At 42.5% G+C, this 14,498-nt stretch overlaps 1 protein-coding gene across 2 annotated transcripts; it reads right to left on the bottom strand.

Moving 5' to 3' along the window:
* Positions 1-5,349: 5,349 nt before the first annotated feature.
* Positions 5,350-14,268, bottom strand: timm44 (translocase of inner mitochondrial membrane 44 homolog (yeast)). Of its 2 annotated transcripts, none has more exons than XM_041935557.1 (13): positions 14,224-14,268; positions 13,623-13,727; positions 11,781-11,984; positions 11,594-11,674; positions 11,314-11,463; positions 10,890-11,026; positions 10,315-10,400; positions 9,201-9,293; positions 8,809-8,933; positions 8,496-8,546; positions 8,253-8,342; positions 7,950-8,060; positions 5,350-7,165 (listed from the first exon to the last, which is right to left on the bottom strand). In XM_041935557.1, the coding sequence occupies exons 1-13, from the start codon at positions 14,251-14,253 to the stop codon at positions 7,046-7,048; spliced, it is 1,383 nt and encodes a 460-aa protein (XP_041791491.1). In that variant the 5' UTR covers positions 14,254-14,268; the 3' UTR covers positions 5,350-7,045. The 2 variants fall into 2 exon arrangements, with proteins under 2 accessions (XP_041791491.1, XP_041791490.1); XM_041935556.1 differs by having other exon boundaries at positions 11,781-11,960; positions 14,224-14,254.
* Positions 14,269-14,498: the final 230 nt, after the last annotated feature.

The following is a 14,498-nucleotide window of genomic DNA, read 5'->3' as shown; positions in this document are numbered from 1 at the left end:
TTTTTTTTTGTCATATTCTGTTGAGAAAAAACAAGCAATTGCAATGTTGAGGAAAACACAGGAACATTGTGCCCAATCATCACAGCAAAGATGATTTTGATTGGTTCACCCAAAATATTTTCTTGCTCAACTGTGGGGATACTGAGCCATGCAGACGGTTTTGGTTGTGTTAGCTTTACTTGATTTATTTGGTTTTGGCCTCCATCCCAATACAATGGAGGTAAAGGAACAAGCACAAATCATTAATGAAAAATCATCAAAAAACAAGACAATCAGTGTTCCTGTTAGTGAGGAAAACTCACAATCTGATACACAAAAATACCCGTCCTTCCTCTGTTTCGTTCTTGTGTAATATTGTATATTTTCACCTATGAAGGGCTCTAAATTAAATTAAAACAAAACAAGAAAGAAAACTCGCTCTTTGGTTGAAATGCTCCCAACTCAGACTCCCAATGTCAACACCGAGACCACAACCTGTGACAAGCAGACTTTGCTTCATTGCTTGCTTCACAAGCCAAAAAGGTTTGGAACGGCTTCAGCGAGGATAATGACAGAGTATATTTTCTGTAAATTCGGTGGAGCAATCCTTTTAAGTGTAATTGTTTTAACAGTTTACATGGGTTCTGAGTTCATCAGTTATTTGTCTGGTGTGGACTCCGGAAGGAAGCGGCAGCCAGCGAGCAGGGACGGAAAATATGATTGTGAAAGTGTTACAAGCCCAGGCAAGAATACAACAGCGCTGAATCTTTGGGGGGGGGGGTTAGCAGGTTGCCTGGTGATGTTGTACCAGGCATGGACACACACACACACACATACACACACACACAGATGAACAAACAAACACAAAGACTACACACAAAGAAGACAGAATGGTTGTTTTGTATTCTTTAAATACTTAACCCGCAGGCCCTCATTTCCAGTCTTTATACAAGAGGAAAAAGGGTCCCACCTGTCCACACACACACCGCCGTCCTGCATAATCTGTCTCTCACCGGGACCCCCTCCTGACCTTTCCCCACATCTGCCTGTGTGAATGTGAGCGTGTGCGCGTCTCCGCTCTGTGTGCCCATGAATTGACATGTTGGCACAGTGCCCCACTGCACTGGTGAATCTGGGTCAGAGTGAGCGCCCGTACACACACACACACACACACACACACACACACACCCAGACTGTGGTGACCTTCATTGCAGCTATTTCCAAAAGACCTACGGTGCATCAGGCACATCAGAGTGTTGTTGTAGCAGCCGGTGCTCAACTTCAGATCAAGTAAGAACAATGTCATGTTGCATTAAGCCCAGCTGAGAACATCTGATGCATAAAATTATTGTGTCTTTGCAGCTCGGAGGAGTAAGATGGGTATTGAGGCCTGCAGCTATGTCGCTTCCACTATTTGACATAACCAGATACAGAAAAGGATGCAGTAAACCTGTGTAGTTTTGCCTCACCAGTAAATCTATTAAAACAGATAATTAGATGGAAGCATGACTAGAGAAAAGGGTTAAATTGTCCTTTCGGAGACTGGGTGCCAGGGGAGCTCAAGGACAGCATAGTTAATGGGGCATCAGACGGATGGCGGGGAAGAAAGGAAACGGGGCGGATGTTAAATGAAAGGACGACTGACAGGCGAGAGGCACTTGACATGTGTTGGAAAATTTCCATCTGTGATATGAAGATGAATAGTAAACGTAACCACCATGGAATAAGACAGCCTTAACCATAAGTGGAGGAGAGATGATCATCACAGTCTGTTACTTTAACGCCACCACTCTGAAAGCTTTTCCAGTCCATGATGTTTGTCCTCACGCTGTTCCCTTTCTTTCTCTGTTGTTTGGTTTCTGAATGAATAAAAAGCATCTGGGAACGCTTTTAACATCATTTAACAGACTTTTAAGATGTTTCCTGAACTCACGTTGATCATGTTTTGTGGCTTGTTTTGAACTTCTTTCTTCTTGAGCTGATGTCACTCAGCTTGTAAGTCCTGCTGCAGCTGCCAACCTGGATCCCCGGCCACGTCGGGATGTCAGCGCTCAACCGTCAAGTGAGAAAATCTATGTGACACTTCTGCCCCACTTCCTTGGGACTTGACCTAGCACCACTTCTGTGTGTGTGTGTGTCTGGGGATAGACATATACGTAGATGTGTGAGTAGCCCCCGGTGGGCCAGCTGCATGGCTGTTACCTTCTTTGCTCTTCAGACAGTGACGTTTGTATTCTGTGTATTCGACAGTCAGAGTAAAATGTCCCTGCTGAGTTCACTCTGCAGAAATGTTAACAGCCCATACGTGCATGTGTGCATGCTCACTGGTGCAGTCAGCATGCACTGTGTGATGAGATGAGGGAAACCTTGAAAGATGAGGTTAACCTAGAAAGAGAGAACATTTATGCATGCATGTAGCGGTCGTTTAGGCATCAGGACTAGTTGTTTTTTAAAAGGCTTGGATTCTGTTAGATCTTTTTTTTGACAGTTACAAACATTATATATTGTGGATTATGGACAGGGGTCTTTACACAGCACTGTGTAATTTGTATATAAGTTTCCATGATTTGTAGAGCATACAGCAAAAGGAAGGTAAATGATGAATTGATTAATTTTACGCAGTGAGGTTCAAGCCTCCAACAAATCTCCGTTTTATCTACCTTGCAACGTATAACTCATATGACTGTCTCAGTAGGAAAATCTTTCCATCTCTTGAACCTCTTTAGCGATTTCAAGCCAATTATCAAGTGCAGGCAGATCGGTCTCTAACCATTTTTGAGTGATTGCTTTTTTTGTTGCTGCAGTCAGTATTTTCTGTCACTTCCTGTTATTCCTTCTGGCAGATTGCCCAACTAAAGTCACACTCACGTCAGTGGGTGTGCAGAACTGCAGCCACACAATCGAAGTTTTCCTCACTGGGTCCACAAATTGAATTGCTTTATGACGTCAAAGCAGGTGAGTAAGGTAACTGAGATGAGGGGGATCAAGTGGTCCAGATAAGTTATCAGTAATTTGTGATCTCAAATCATTGCTTGTATTGGGATACCCTTCCATTCGCCCTCCATCTCCTCCCACTTTGCCTCATATTCACTAGTTACATTAAAGAACTGTAGTTTCTAAATAGGCAGAATGCTCTCTGAGACAGGGGAGAGATGTACCACCTCCTTCATTAATGATGATCCTTGGTTTCCTTCCTCTCCAAACAGATGGTGAAATGTGCTTGTTCCATTCCTAAAACTGACTGGTTGGGATTTTGCCTGGTGGTGACATAAATAGATACAACAGTTTAGGTAAAATAGATGTGTTTTTAGTGTCAATTCTGGCACTACAATTCAGTAAGTATGTTCTCCAATTACTAAGATCCTCTTTAATTTTCCTGTTGATGGAGTCATAGTTGTTGTTGTTTTTGATAATAGGACAAGATGTTAACCAAACCCCAGGTATTTAATTGCCTGTGAGAACAGTGATGGCTGTTTTTAAAGTGTTAATGTAAGTGTTTTTGTATGTTAAGTTTAAAGCCTGAGTGTTTACCAAATAGGGGGCATCCTTGATGAGCGGACCTTTCCAATTTTATGCGATCAGTAAGACAATCATTTATCTTCATCTTGTGTAGGGGCGCAATATCAGGCTTTAATGCTGTTAATTTATTTTCTTTAGCAAAGCCAAGTCGCTCCAAGACCAAAAACAATATTCTCAACTAATGCAGTCAAAAGCTTTCTCAGCATCTGCACTAACAAATGGAGCATTCGTTTCTATTTTTCTGATGTTTAGTATTATATTTAAGAGGGCGTCTAATGTTACCTTGTGTTTGGGGTTCCTGAAAAAAAACAGTTTGATCACTGCCAATTATTCAGGAGTCCAGTCTCCTGGATATGATAGAGGCATAGTTAATGATCCTGATTTAAAATTGAAATTGGTCCGTATGAGCTTCATATTTTATTTTTGCCCCCTTTTGGGGTGACAGAACTGACAGCTTCACTCCACAAAGGTGGAGCTGACATTTTCTCAAGTGCCCAATTAAGGAAATTCAAGAACACGAGTCAGATCTTCTCTGAAGGTCTTACACGACTCAGCTGGAACCATATTAGAATATTTTTTAAGGTTAGGTTTAAATTTGGAGATTATTTGGGAGGGTGGTAGATTAAATGACCATACTAGGTTGTTAACTTGCATATTTTATCTTGTTGAAATATTTTTTTCATTACTACCAAACATTTTCCATTTCATAACCTTACAGCACAGATTGATTCCCAGCCTTCCAGGCATCCACTTTGAATTTACAATCGCAGTTAATGACATGAATGTCATGAAAATCAGTCTGCAGAGACTTTATCAAATGGCATTTTCAGTTTGTCGTAATTTTCTTGCGAAGGCATTCATGTGCCAGGTGTAGTTACATGTTTGTCTCCCAGGTTTAACATATGCATGTGCAATGATTTGCAGAATCCAGCCTCTTATGTCTCAAGTGGGAGCTTGCATGCACCAACGAGAGACACTTTTCAAACCACCAACAGGGATTGATATAGTGTAACTTTAATGAAGGTGACTAAATATTTAATGTGATGGATTACCTTCAGCAAGCAAATTTTAAGACTCTGCAAACTGCTAAGGGGGGATGTGAATCAATCTTAAGTCAACTCAACACTAAAGCTGTGGTGAAAACTCACAAACGTGCAATCAGATCTTCTCTTGGTCTGATAGGATCCAGCTGACCACATTGGTTGTGATTTCTCCAGGGTGGCTCCTCTGAATACCTGTGGTGAGAGCTGTGTGTGTGTGAGGGAGTTGTGGGGGTGCATCCTGAGCGATCAGCCCTGCGTTGGGGAGCTGCAGCCTCAGCAAGGCTCAGCAACAGAGAGGATCCATCATCCAGGACAGGCCTGGAATAGCGGAGCTGCTGGTCTACATGTACAGACGTACATGACAGTATGCACACGTGTACACGGCACAGTACGCTGGCATACACAACGTGCCGACCGTCTGTAAAGCCACCCCCCTACCTTCCCACCGAAGGCCGCCGTAATCAATCCTGCTGTGTGAGAGCAAGCCAGTCCGAATTAATGCAACGCTGCATGCTGCTCTGCATCCCACCATCTGTACTGAGCTGTCTGACTGCTGCCATGGACAATGAACAGCCACTCTAGTGTGATGGTATCCTCCCATCTGCACCTTGCAACCAAAAGCATCTCAGACACATTGCAGGTGAAGCACATGTCCTGAATTAAACACTCCCCTGGGGGATCCAGCCCTGTGTTTGACAGATTTCATTTGCCTCTTTAAGAACTTAACAGGGTGTAACTGTGTAAAATACACCAAAATAAGTGCATAAAAAACTGAGCTCTCAAGGTGATAGCAATTCAGAGATTTTAATTGAGGTGATGACATCTTACAGAGTGGAAATGGGAAGAATGCTTAGAAGGAAAATGAAGCTATAGATAAGAGAAAAAGGCTCAATGTGACGCAGCTTTGTTTGAAACCTACATTCTCTGACCCTATAGAAACTTTGCCTGCAACAAATCAGAGGTAAACAGGTTTCCAACACAAAATAACACAATTTAATCTGCGCAGAAGATAGGTGGTTATGTGGTGTATCTGTCCTTGCTATCACACTATAGGTGGAGCAGTATTTTCCCACACAGCCGTCAGAGGATCAAACACATGCAGACAGTGACCCCATCATGTGATGACAAATCTGAGAGATTATTGGTGACATTTGGTGAAATGGGTATGCCAGTTAGCCTTTGCACCCACCACTGTTTCGTCCAAGAGAAGAGGTTTGGGTTGTTGATTATGGGCCATATTGCTCTGGCATGTAAAAAAAAACGACATGGCACATCAAACACATGTAGCAGTGACTTATAATCGTCCACAACAATGAAGGTCATAGGCTATGTCATCTGACAGCTGCGAACAGAACTGTATGATGGCACGTAGTGTTAATGTAGGGTCTGAAAGCTGAAGATACACTGAGGTAAAGATAAATCATACTTTTAATCTAATTATGTCTGGGTAAAAGATGATCTTTGTGTTCCTGTGTGTCCCCCACACCGAGAAAGCTGTCAAAATCATCATACTGACAACAATCGGGTTTACAAAGGCAGCTAAATTTCACTCAAAGCAAATGAGTGCTCTAGCTCTGCTCTGAAAATGCAACTGTAAGAAAAAAAATCCACAGAAGGAGCATTTTTCCCGAAGGAAATATTATAGCAAACACTGAAATCCCACTTGAGGATTTAATTCAAAAAATAATTAGCAGCTGCCCTACAAGGAATCACATAATATCCTCCAGGTCAGAAGAGAAGATTAATCATTTGCAGGGCAGAAGGTAAAACATTTTGATAGAAATTTATTTTCAAAAATGTCTGCTAGAGTGAAAAACGGGTCATCTTTATTTTCATAATAAATATAGATTTTCTCAAAAGTTTAACAATTACATCGGATTATTATTGTACAAACGAGGATCTAAGAGAGCACTGATTGGCCACAACACCACCAACTGCCGAGATAATGACGCCTCAGAGAGGAAGAGAGCGAGTTTGAGGGACTGCTGGGACAGAGGACGGTGGCAGAGACTTCTGAGACTATTGAGATGCTGACACCAACCTGATGTTCAAGGGCTTGGTTACAAATTAGCTCCCTTGATTTCATTTTCTCATATTCACAACAAAAGAGTGCAACAATTAAATAACTCCATTTATCCCTTAAATGCCAACTTTCAGTTCAATTGGACAGCCACACAGGCGCTGCACTAAGTACAGTGGATAAGACTTGTTGGTGGTCTACCGCCCCCTAGTGTGAGCCAAAGGAATGGTTAGAAATAACTGTCAGGGATTCAAAGAGGAAAACAGGGACTGCAGTGACTGAATCCAGAGCCAGTGTAGTAAAATGAGAACGTGACCTAGCGTTTAGCAACACTACTCCACAATATTTCTGTTGTGACGGACCATGCCCCCTCATCTCCACGTGCCATCCTCCTGTCCTCCTTTCTTCCCAGCCAGTTCCATGGCTGTTCAGGTACACTATGTTCTCTCCCGGGCTGAGAGTGTTTTGTGCGTACCAAAGAGTCTTAGAGGATCTGTTCTGTGCTAGAGGCGGAGATGTCAAGTAGTCTCCAGGCAGCGTATGGGTTGAGCTCCTCCTGGTCTCGACACAGGGCCCACACATACATCATCCTGAGCACTTTGTCCTGAATAGAAGAAAAACAGTCAGTTTCATGGTTATGTTAGCCTGATGTAAACCATGTAGGGTTTTACATATTTGTCTGTCTGAGATGGTGACATTGCTTCCAGCAGCTACACAGAGTGGCCGCTCGCATTATTTTTGGGCTAGCTGCAGCCCAGTCGCTACCAAGGTGCCTCTAAACCAGAAAAGTTTGAAAGGGCAAAATGATTTAAAAGTCTGTGACCAGATGAGGAGCAACAATGAGACGCTGGGTGTGGGAGAGGCGAAACACTTTACTCCATAAGAGCAGAGTCTGTCATTTGATGTCCAGACATTTGGATCCAGCTGATAAAACACAGGCAGAACAGTACATCCACCATTAATCCTCCTGCAGTAGTCTTTTAATCTGAACACTGGGCAGATGCCAGCTGCATGGTACTGAGTGGATACCTTGACCTCTTCACCAATCACAGGTGTCCCTGAGGAGCACTGAGTGGACTACACAGCTGATTTACAACCAATAAAGCTTTAGTCTGAGTCGCAGGTCTAAGAAAATAAATGGCACGAACAACGAGGAAAAAGAGGCCTCTTTGTCTCACAACATTCTCTTGGTGCCTCATTTATAAGAAGTTCTAACACGTTTGTGATAAAGTGCCAGCTAAAGCTTTGCATTGTTTCTGTTCCATTACACAGCACAAATGCCACCTGTTTTACATATGTTGTGTTTTACAATGCCGATTCCAGATAATTCAGTGACTGTTCTCATAGCGGTTTTTGTGTTTCTGTTTGAGTGTAAGTGTGTTACTTACGGGGTCTCCCTCCACCACCTCTCCTTTGGTGTTTCGGATCACCATGACTAACTGAGCCTGGAAGGTGATAATCAGCACTGGACCCTGGTCCATCATCTTCCCCATGGCCAACTGGAGAGAAGGATACGCATATACTTTAACTGAACCAATAAACAGGATTCTTAGATTAGTATTCAAGTATTTAAGACGTTTAGAATGGCTCAAGATTTAGCAGTTATGGCTGACAAAATTGCTGCATTTATGTTGCCATTCATTACTTGGCTTCATTACTGATTTTGTGTAGCGTAGTCTGTAATAACTTACATCAATATTGTCAATGTCCAGGATCTTAGAGTGGAACTGAAGTCCCATGGCCTTGGCTTGCTGAATTGGGTGTGCCAGCTGGCTGTATGTCTGGAGAGAGGAAGATAACGTTATGACCAAACATTTTATGAAGGGCTGCCAACCCGAAGGCAATACGGACACCGATTTCGCATCTTACTGCTGTCTTTACATCAATGATTCAGCACTTCAAACTCAGAATTGGGTTTGTGAGAGAGGTCGTACCGCTTCATAACACCAATCCTTCAGCACTTCCAGTTCCCCTCTGATCATCGCCTGCATTGAGACAGAGCAAACACCAACTTAAAAAAACCCCAACAACTTCCTGAATACATCTGAAAGCGTACATCAAGACCTCATCACAGAGATCAACCTATGTTTTATACTGGTACATAATTTGTTTTAACTTTAACTATAAAGTATCTCTTACCCTGACTGGTGTCACAAAATCTAAGTCAATGTTGTATAAAAATATACATTGTCTGACATTCGTCCTAACTTGATCTGCTGATTCAAACACTGACACAGTCCAACATACCTCCAGTATATTGGGGATGATATCTCGTTCACACTGCTTGAGGAAAGAATCTTTATCAAAGGACGGGTCCACCTTCAAAATCTCTGTCAGGACCTCGGACATCTCCGTCTTAGAAAACATCCCACCTTAACACACATGAATAGATGGACAGGAAACGCACATACATGAGGAAGAATACACAGTAACAACAGGATACGTGTAGCGAAAAATATCCACTGAAGCAGCTGGCATGTAGCATGACCCAGGAATACATTTAAGCTGTAGAACATACTGCATATATTGTGCAACATCATTTTCAGAATTTATAGATACCCTGAAGTACATGAGTACATAACTGTTGTATCTTTGCTGTTATAGCTTTAATGCAGACTATCGAATCAGAGGGCTCTCACCTATGAGGTCAGTCATCTTATCTGTGACAGCACGAGATGCTCTGATGAGGGCGTTGTCACTCTCATCATACTTCATCTTCATCTCAAAGAACCCTGCAACACACACACACGTACACAGAGGGAATTGGCGGAAGAAGAAAAAAATCTCTCAGATCAGCAAATCTTCTCAAATTCGTAGTAAATTGGTATTCAGAGATTAGACATCTTTTTTCCTGTCAAAAGTGTGAAATCCCACAGGGGCTGCTGGTTAGACAATGGGAGGAATGAAAAGGCTAGAAACTGACTGGCTCAGCAAAAGGCTGCTGGGTGACTGAATACATGTCCTGACAAACACACACTCACATTTCCTCAGTCCACACACACACAAACAAAATGCACATGTATTTAGCAGGGTTTGGTGATGGTGCAAAACTTTCCCAATAGAAACCTTCACCCCTGCAACAAGCGATATCCAGTGTACTGGACTCTTCTGAACCTCATGGCCTTTGTATTTTGCATCTAAAAACTGTGAGTCTTCCACTGCATTAAATGAAAAGCCTTAAATACAAAATATGTACCGCATGATGCCACTAAAAAGTGACAGTTGGGTTGTTTTACTCTGTGTAAAACATTGTGCAGGCACAGACAGTGAGTGAAGTGCCAGATTGTCGGTTCCATTGGAGCTATTATTTTGCTGACTTAAACCAGCCAAAAAAGTAATCTGCCATAAATTTAGCCAACTACAGAAAACTGATATATTGGTTCACTGCCCAACCTTATCTTTGGAGTTGAGTAAAAAGTGCTGATGCTGCAACAATATCTACAGAAATCTACATTGCAGCAAATCTGTGGACTTAGCAATGACTAACAGTAAGGCAGGTAATTTTTTCAACTGTCCAAATATTATTAATCGTCAAAAATGCTTCCCTATCTAATGCACATAATATTAATTTATCTCACCAGAGCTCAAGTGCAGTGTCACATTCAGGACACCCTGTATGATGTGGATTCAGCCAAATTCTTGCAACCTGTTCAAGCAGGCCCACCACTTTAACCTCATCACTACTCCGCCATTAAGAATACAGCCAAGGATACAGAGACAGACAGAAAGCAGATGAGGACAGGTAGTCCTTACTGTTGAAGACCACGTTGTTGTCTTTGAAGTCCTTCCATTGCTGGTACCATTTTGAGTCTTTGTGAAGCACCACACCCATAGCTTCCCTGAGGAACACACAATGTAAAGCTTCAAACAGCGGATGTCCCTGTTGACTTGCTGAACTCGTGCTGACCGTCACATTGAACCATATTAACTCAGAAAAGAACACACTGCAGTATTTACAGCAAGAACAGTTAAATAGTAAATGTAAAGGAAACATTGGGAATACTATCAAGGGTCAGCTTTGGGAAACTGAACTGATGACCACTGTTGCCAGTTTCTCTTCTGAAAAAAAAACTGGATTTATATTTTTTGCTCATCTTTGAAAACTTTTATGTCTCCCTAATTGCAGTTCAGATTAAGCTGGATAAACTCCTGGTACTGGACCAGATGTGATTCTCAGTTCTCAGTTTTATAGTTTGTCAGTTTCACTTCCTGTATCTTTAATATTAATGATTAGACTGTCTGCGCCCATATAAGTGATGCTAGCTATCTCTGAACCTGAGAGGCGTTCCCCTCTCACTATCAGAGCAAAGCAGAGGGCACTCACGTACTCGTTGGCTTCGAAGACCTTGCTGTCATCCCCTGCACCCTTGGAGGAGAACTCACTCCTCTTCCTGAGTCTGGCAGGAGGCCGATAAGGGCCAGTGTGACCCAGGTCTCCAATCTCTTTCTTCACACTCTCCATGCCCTGAAAACAGATGAACAGGTCCATTACTATCTATGTCCCTACCTTTATCCTTAATCTTGACTTGGTTCTATAGAAGGACGGCATTATATGACAAATTATTTGTGTCACAGGGCAACAGAGTGAGCAGCGCACAAAATTGGTGATTAAATGAAATATCACAGTATGGTGTGTTTTCAAACCATGAAAAAGATTCATCTCATTTTCAGTTGCCTTACTTAAAAGAGCTCAAGATTGTGTTTCAGTGTGCATCCTGTACCTGCTCCACAGTGAGAACAGTGACTCCATACCTGTGATATTGCTCTGAACGCACCGGTCTTCCCCAGCATCTCTCCACTCTTAGAGACACTCTCAGCTGAGGTCTTAGCTGTTTTGGCTGCTTCTTCCATTCCCTCCTTGATTTTCTTCCCAATTTCTGTTCGACTGACCTCCCCTAGCCCCTGTCCACACACACAGACACAGAGCGCCAGACAGACAACTTGTAAGGGTGAGTGGATCAATTTGTACAGCATAACTATCATATGACATTTAAAATAAAGGCTGCATCTGATTGATGCCTGTCACATTTACCTCTTTAACTGTCTCAGAGATGTTTTCCAACTTCTTCTTGAAAACTTCGGAGGTCTTCACTGTTTCAGACTCTATAGTTTTCTGGGGTAGAGACGTGGGTGTGTGTTTAGACCTAACGCTATTGTTTCATATTTACATGGATGCTGTGTGTGTGTGTGTGTGTGTGTGTGTGTGGCCAAATACTAACATATTTCCTTCGGGCTTGTTTCAATGCATCTGACTCCTCCAGTTTTTTGGCTTCTTCCCGGAACTTTCTGATGTTTTCTTTCATTTCCTTGTTCTTGTTTAGCTCCTGCTTCAGGTTGTCCAGAAACTCCCCCAGGAAACCTTTTCTTCCACCACCTCTCTCCCCGGACAAATACCTTACCTGCAGAAGAGGCGACCGAGAAACCTTGTTGATATGAATAAGAAACAACACACACAATTAATTTCCTCCAGGCATGTCTGTTGTAGTTTAATTAATATTAAAACTTAAATTCAAATGGTTGCTTATGCACTTAAACCTGCAGGAGGAGGTGAACCCTACTATACCAGACATCTTGATAAACTTTAGGTAAGGGACAAGTATAATAACTTGAAAAGACCGCAGAGGCACTTAAAGGATAAATTTCGTTTTTTACAACCTGGACTTTATTTGTAGCTTTAAATACGACCATTTACTCACCCAGACAACTTTGGTGGCATTTGGAGTCGTTTTGAAGAAATTAGCCCCAGAGGAGCGGCTCCTATATCCGTATAATGCGAGTACTCGGGGCACCCATGCGCAGCCTCTATATTACGCATAATCTGCGGAAACGCATTCATATTCCAATATTTTGTTATGATATGCTGGTGCTATTCCGCTCTGAGCCGGCGGTCGGCCAGTTTAGCTGTAGTTTGGCACAGCTATAGTTCGTTATTGCGTACCTGTAGCTGCCGCTGCCGCAGAGTCAGCCGTGTTGTGGCTGGCTGCTCGCAGCGCGCGGCGTTCGGTAATGACATCATCCACGTCAGAGGTAGTTGTCTAGAGACGCAAGATGTTGATAACATACCACCACAGGCTCAGAGCGGAATAGCACCAGCATATCATAACAAAATATTGGAATATGAACGAGTTTCGCCGCAGATTATGCGTAATATAGAGGCTGTGCATGGGTGCCCCGAGTACTCGCATTATACGGATATATGCGCCGCTCCTCTGGGGCTAATTTCTTCAAAACGACTCCAAATGCCACCAAAGTTGTCTGGGTGAGTAAATGGGCGTATTTAATGCTACAAATAAGGTCCAGTTTGTAAAAAATGAAAGTTTTCCTTTCAGAATGACAGATGTGCAGCGTAGTAGACCTTATTCCAAAAGCTGATGTTTCAGCAAATCTGCACTTTCTTCAGAGCACTAAAAACACTAATTCCAATATCAGATCATAAAAATGACATCCATACTGCATGTCTGTCATTATTAAGTATTATCAATGCATTTGGGCAATCAGCATTCTCTATAACAGACACACACCAATGGAAGACCCAGTCTGGTGATGTGAGGAGCTGCAGCCCGATCAGCACTTTCAAGAGACTACAGATGAGAATTATCCTGAAGCTATAATCTGGTACAGTGCGGCAAATAGTGAGAGTTATGTTTGAGTTGTACACTGCCCCTTTTAAAGAAATAACATTTAAAAAATGACCATACAGTTGAAACAACATCTCTATTAATCATTTTAATCAATGACTGAACATTATAACTTCCTGAAGGCAGGACTTATTGCAGGACTGTTGCATCAGACTGCATTACTTTTAGGTCATTGTCCCTAATATTTGCACCTGAATGTGTTTATTTTGCTAACTTGCAATCCAAACACAATCCAAAAACAAAAAGCCACAATAAAGCTGTTTCCCCCAGACTGCTGTGAGGTTTGTTGGGGTTGAAAGCACAATCCAACCTGACAAACTTCACCACAAGTGATGGAAGACAGTGGCAGACAGCCTGCAACGTCCAGCTTCAGAACATCCACGCACAGGTGTGGCTGTAAGAGCTGATGTCAGGTCTTTGTACCTGTGAAGAGCACGCGAGGAACCCTCGTATCCTGTAGACATCGGGTCTGTTGTGAAGTATCAGGGAGGGGGAAGGGAATGCCACCAAGCCTCTCCTCACACATATCTGGAGACAAACATACAAAGTCACCCTCAAACTTTAGTATGCTGCTCGCTAACCACGCAGAAACCTCGTTATATTTAGCTGAAACGCCGGGGTAGAATATTTGAATGGCATGTCATTAGTGATGGAAGAAAGAACAGAAAATAAAGTCAATAAAGTGATGGCGTTTACAATCAATAGACGAACATTCTGTTCATTATAAGACATGGTGGATAGTCAGATGATGCAGCTTGATACCCAAGTTGACATTTTGCCTCGAGAAAGATTCATGCCACGCTTCAGAGTCCAAACACCGGCTGGACATTAACTGTAGCTAGCAGAGCTAACTGTAGCTAGCTAACGATATGTTAACAGTCCGGTCAGAAAAACGAAAAACTCGTCACTCGACACTTTCCATCAGTAGAAAACTGGCGGTTCAAGAATACCGTGTAATGTCTCCCTTCTTATTTCGTGGTGTTTTAGTGTTGATATTTAGCATGCAAAAGTTAAATGCACTCACCTGGTAGCACTGACACAAGGGGGTCGCCATCTTGAATCTAATGTCTCGATGACCTTCTTCCGGTGGTGACCTTCCACATGCAACCACAAGGGGGGTCTTGAGTGATCACACGACACCGCCAAAGCACGTCTCTCGTGCGCTTTAGCCACACCTTAATTTTATTTACATACATTACACTGACATTATCATTATCAAATGTCAAGACTACGAGACTAACTTAGTTAGAAGTTGATGATCTTGACTGTTCTTTGACAAGTCCACTATATTGACAGACA

The sequence above is a fragment of the Chelmon rostratus genome, chromosome 4 (genome assembly GCF_017976325.1).
Source record: "Chelmon rostratus isolate fCheRos1 chromosome 4, fCheRos1.pri, whole genome shotgun sequence".
NCBI lineage: Eukaryota > Metazoa > Chordata > Actinopteri > Chaetodontiformes > Chaetodontidae > Chelmon > Chelmon rostratus.
Note: the sequence above shows the minus strand (reverse complement) of the source record. Positions and strands in the feature narration are given on the sequence as shown.

What these genes read in the sequence shown, in the direction of transcription:
- timm44 (XM_041935557.1), bottom strand. Translation starts at nt 14,253, where the DNA reads ATGGCGACCCCCTTGTGTCAGTGCTACCAG. An exon ending in AACAAGCCCGAAGGAAATAT is followed by an intron (nt 11,675 to 11,780) that starts GTTAGTATTTGG and finishes TCTCTACCCCAG; the next exon opens with AAAACTATAGAGTCTGAAAC. An exon ending in TCATCCCCAATATACTGGAG is followed by an intron (nt 8,547 to 8,808) that starts GTATGTTGGACT and finishes GTCTCAATGCAG; the next exon opens with GCGATGATCAGAGGGGAACT.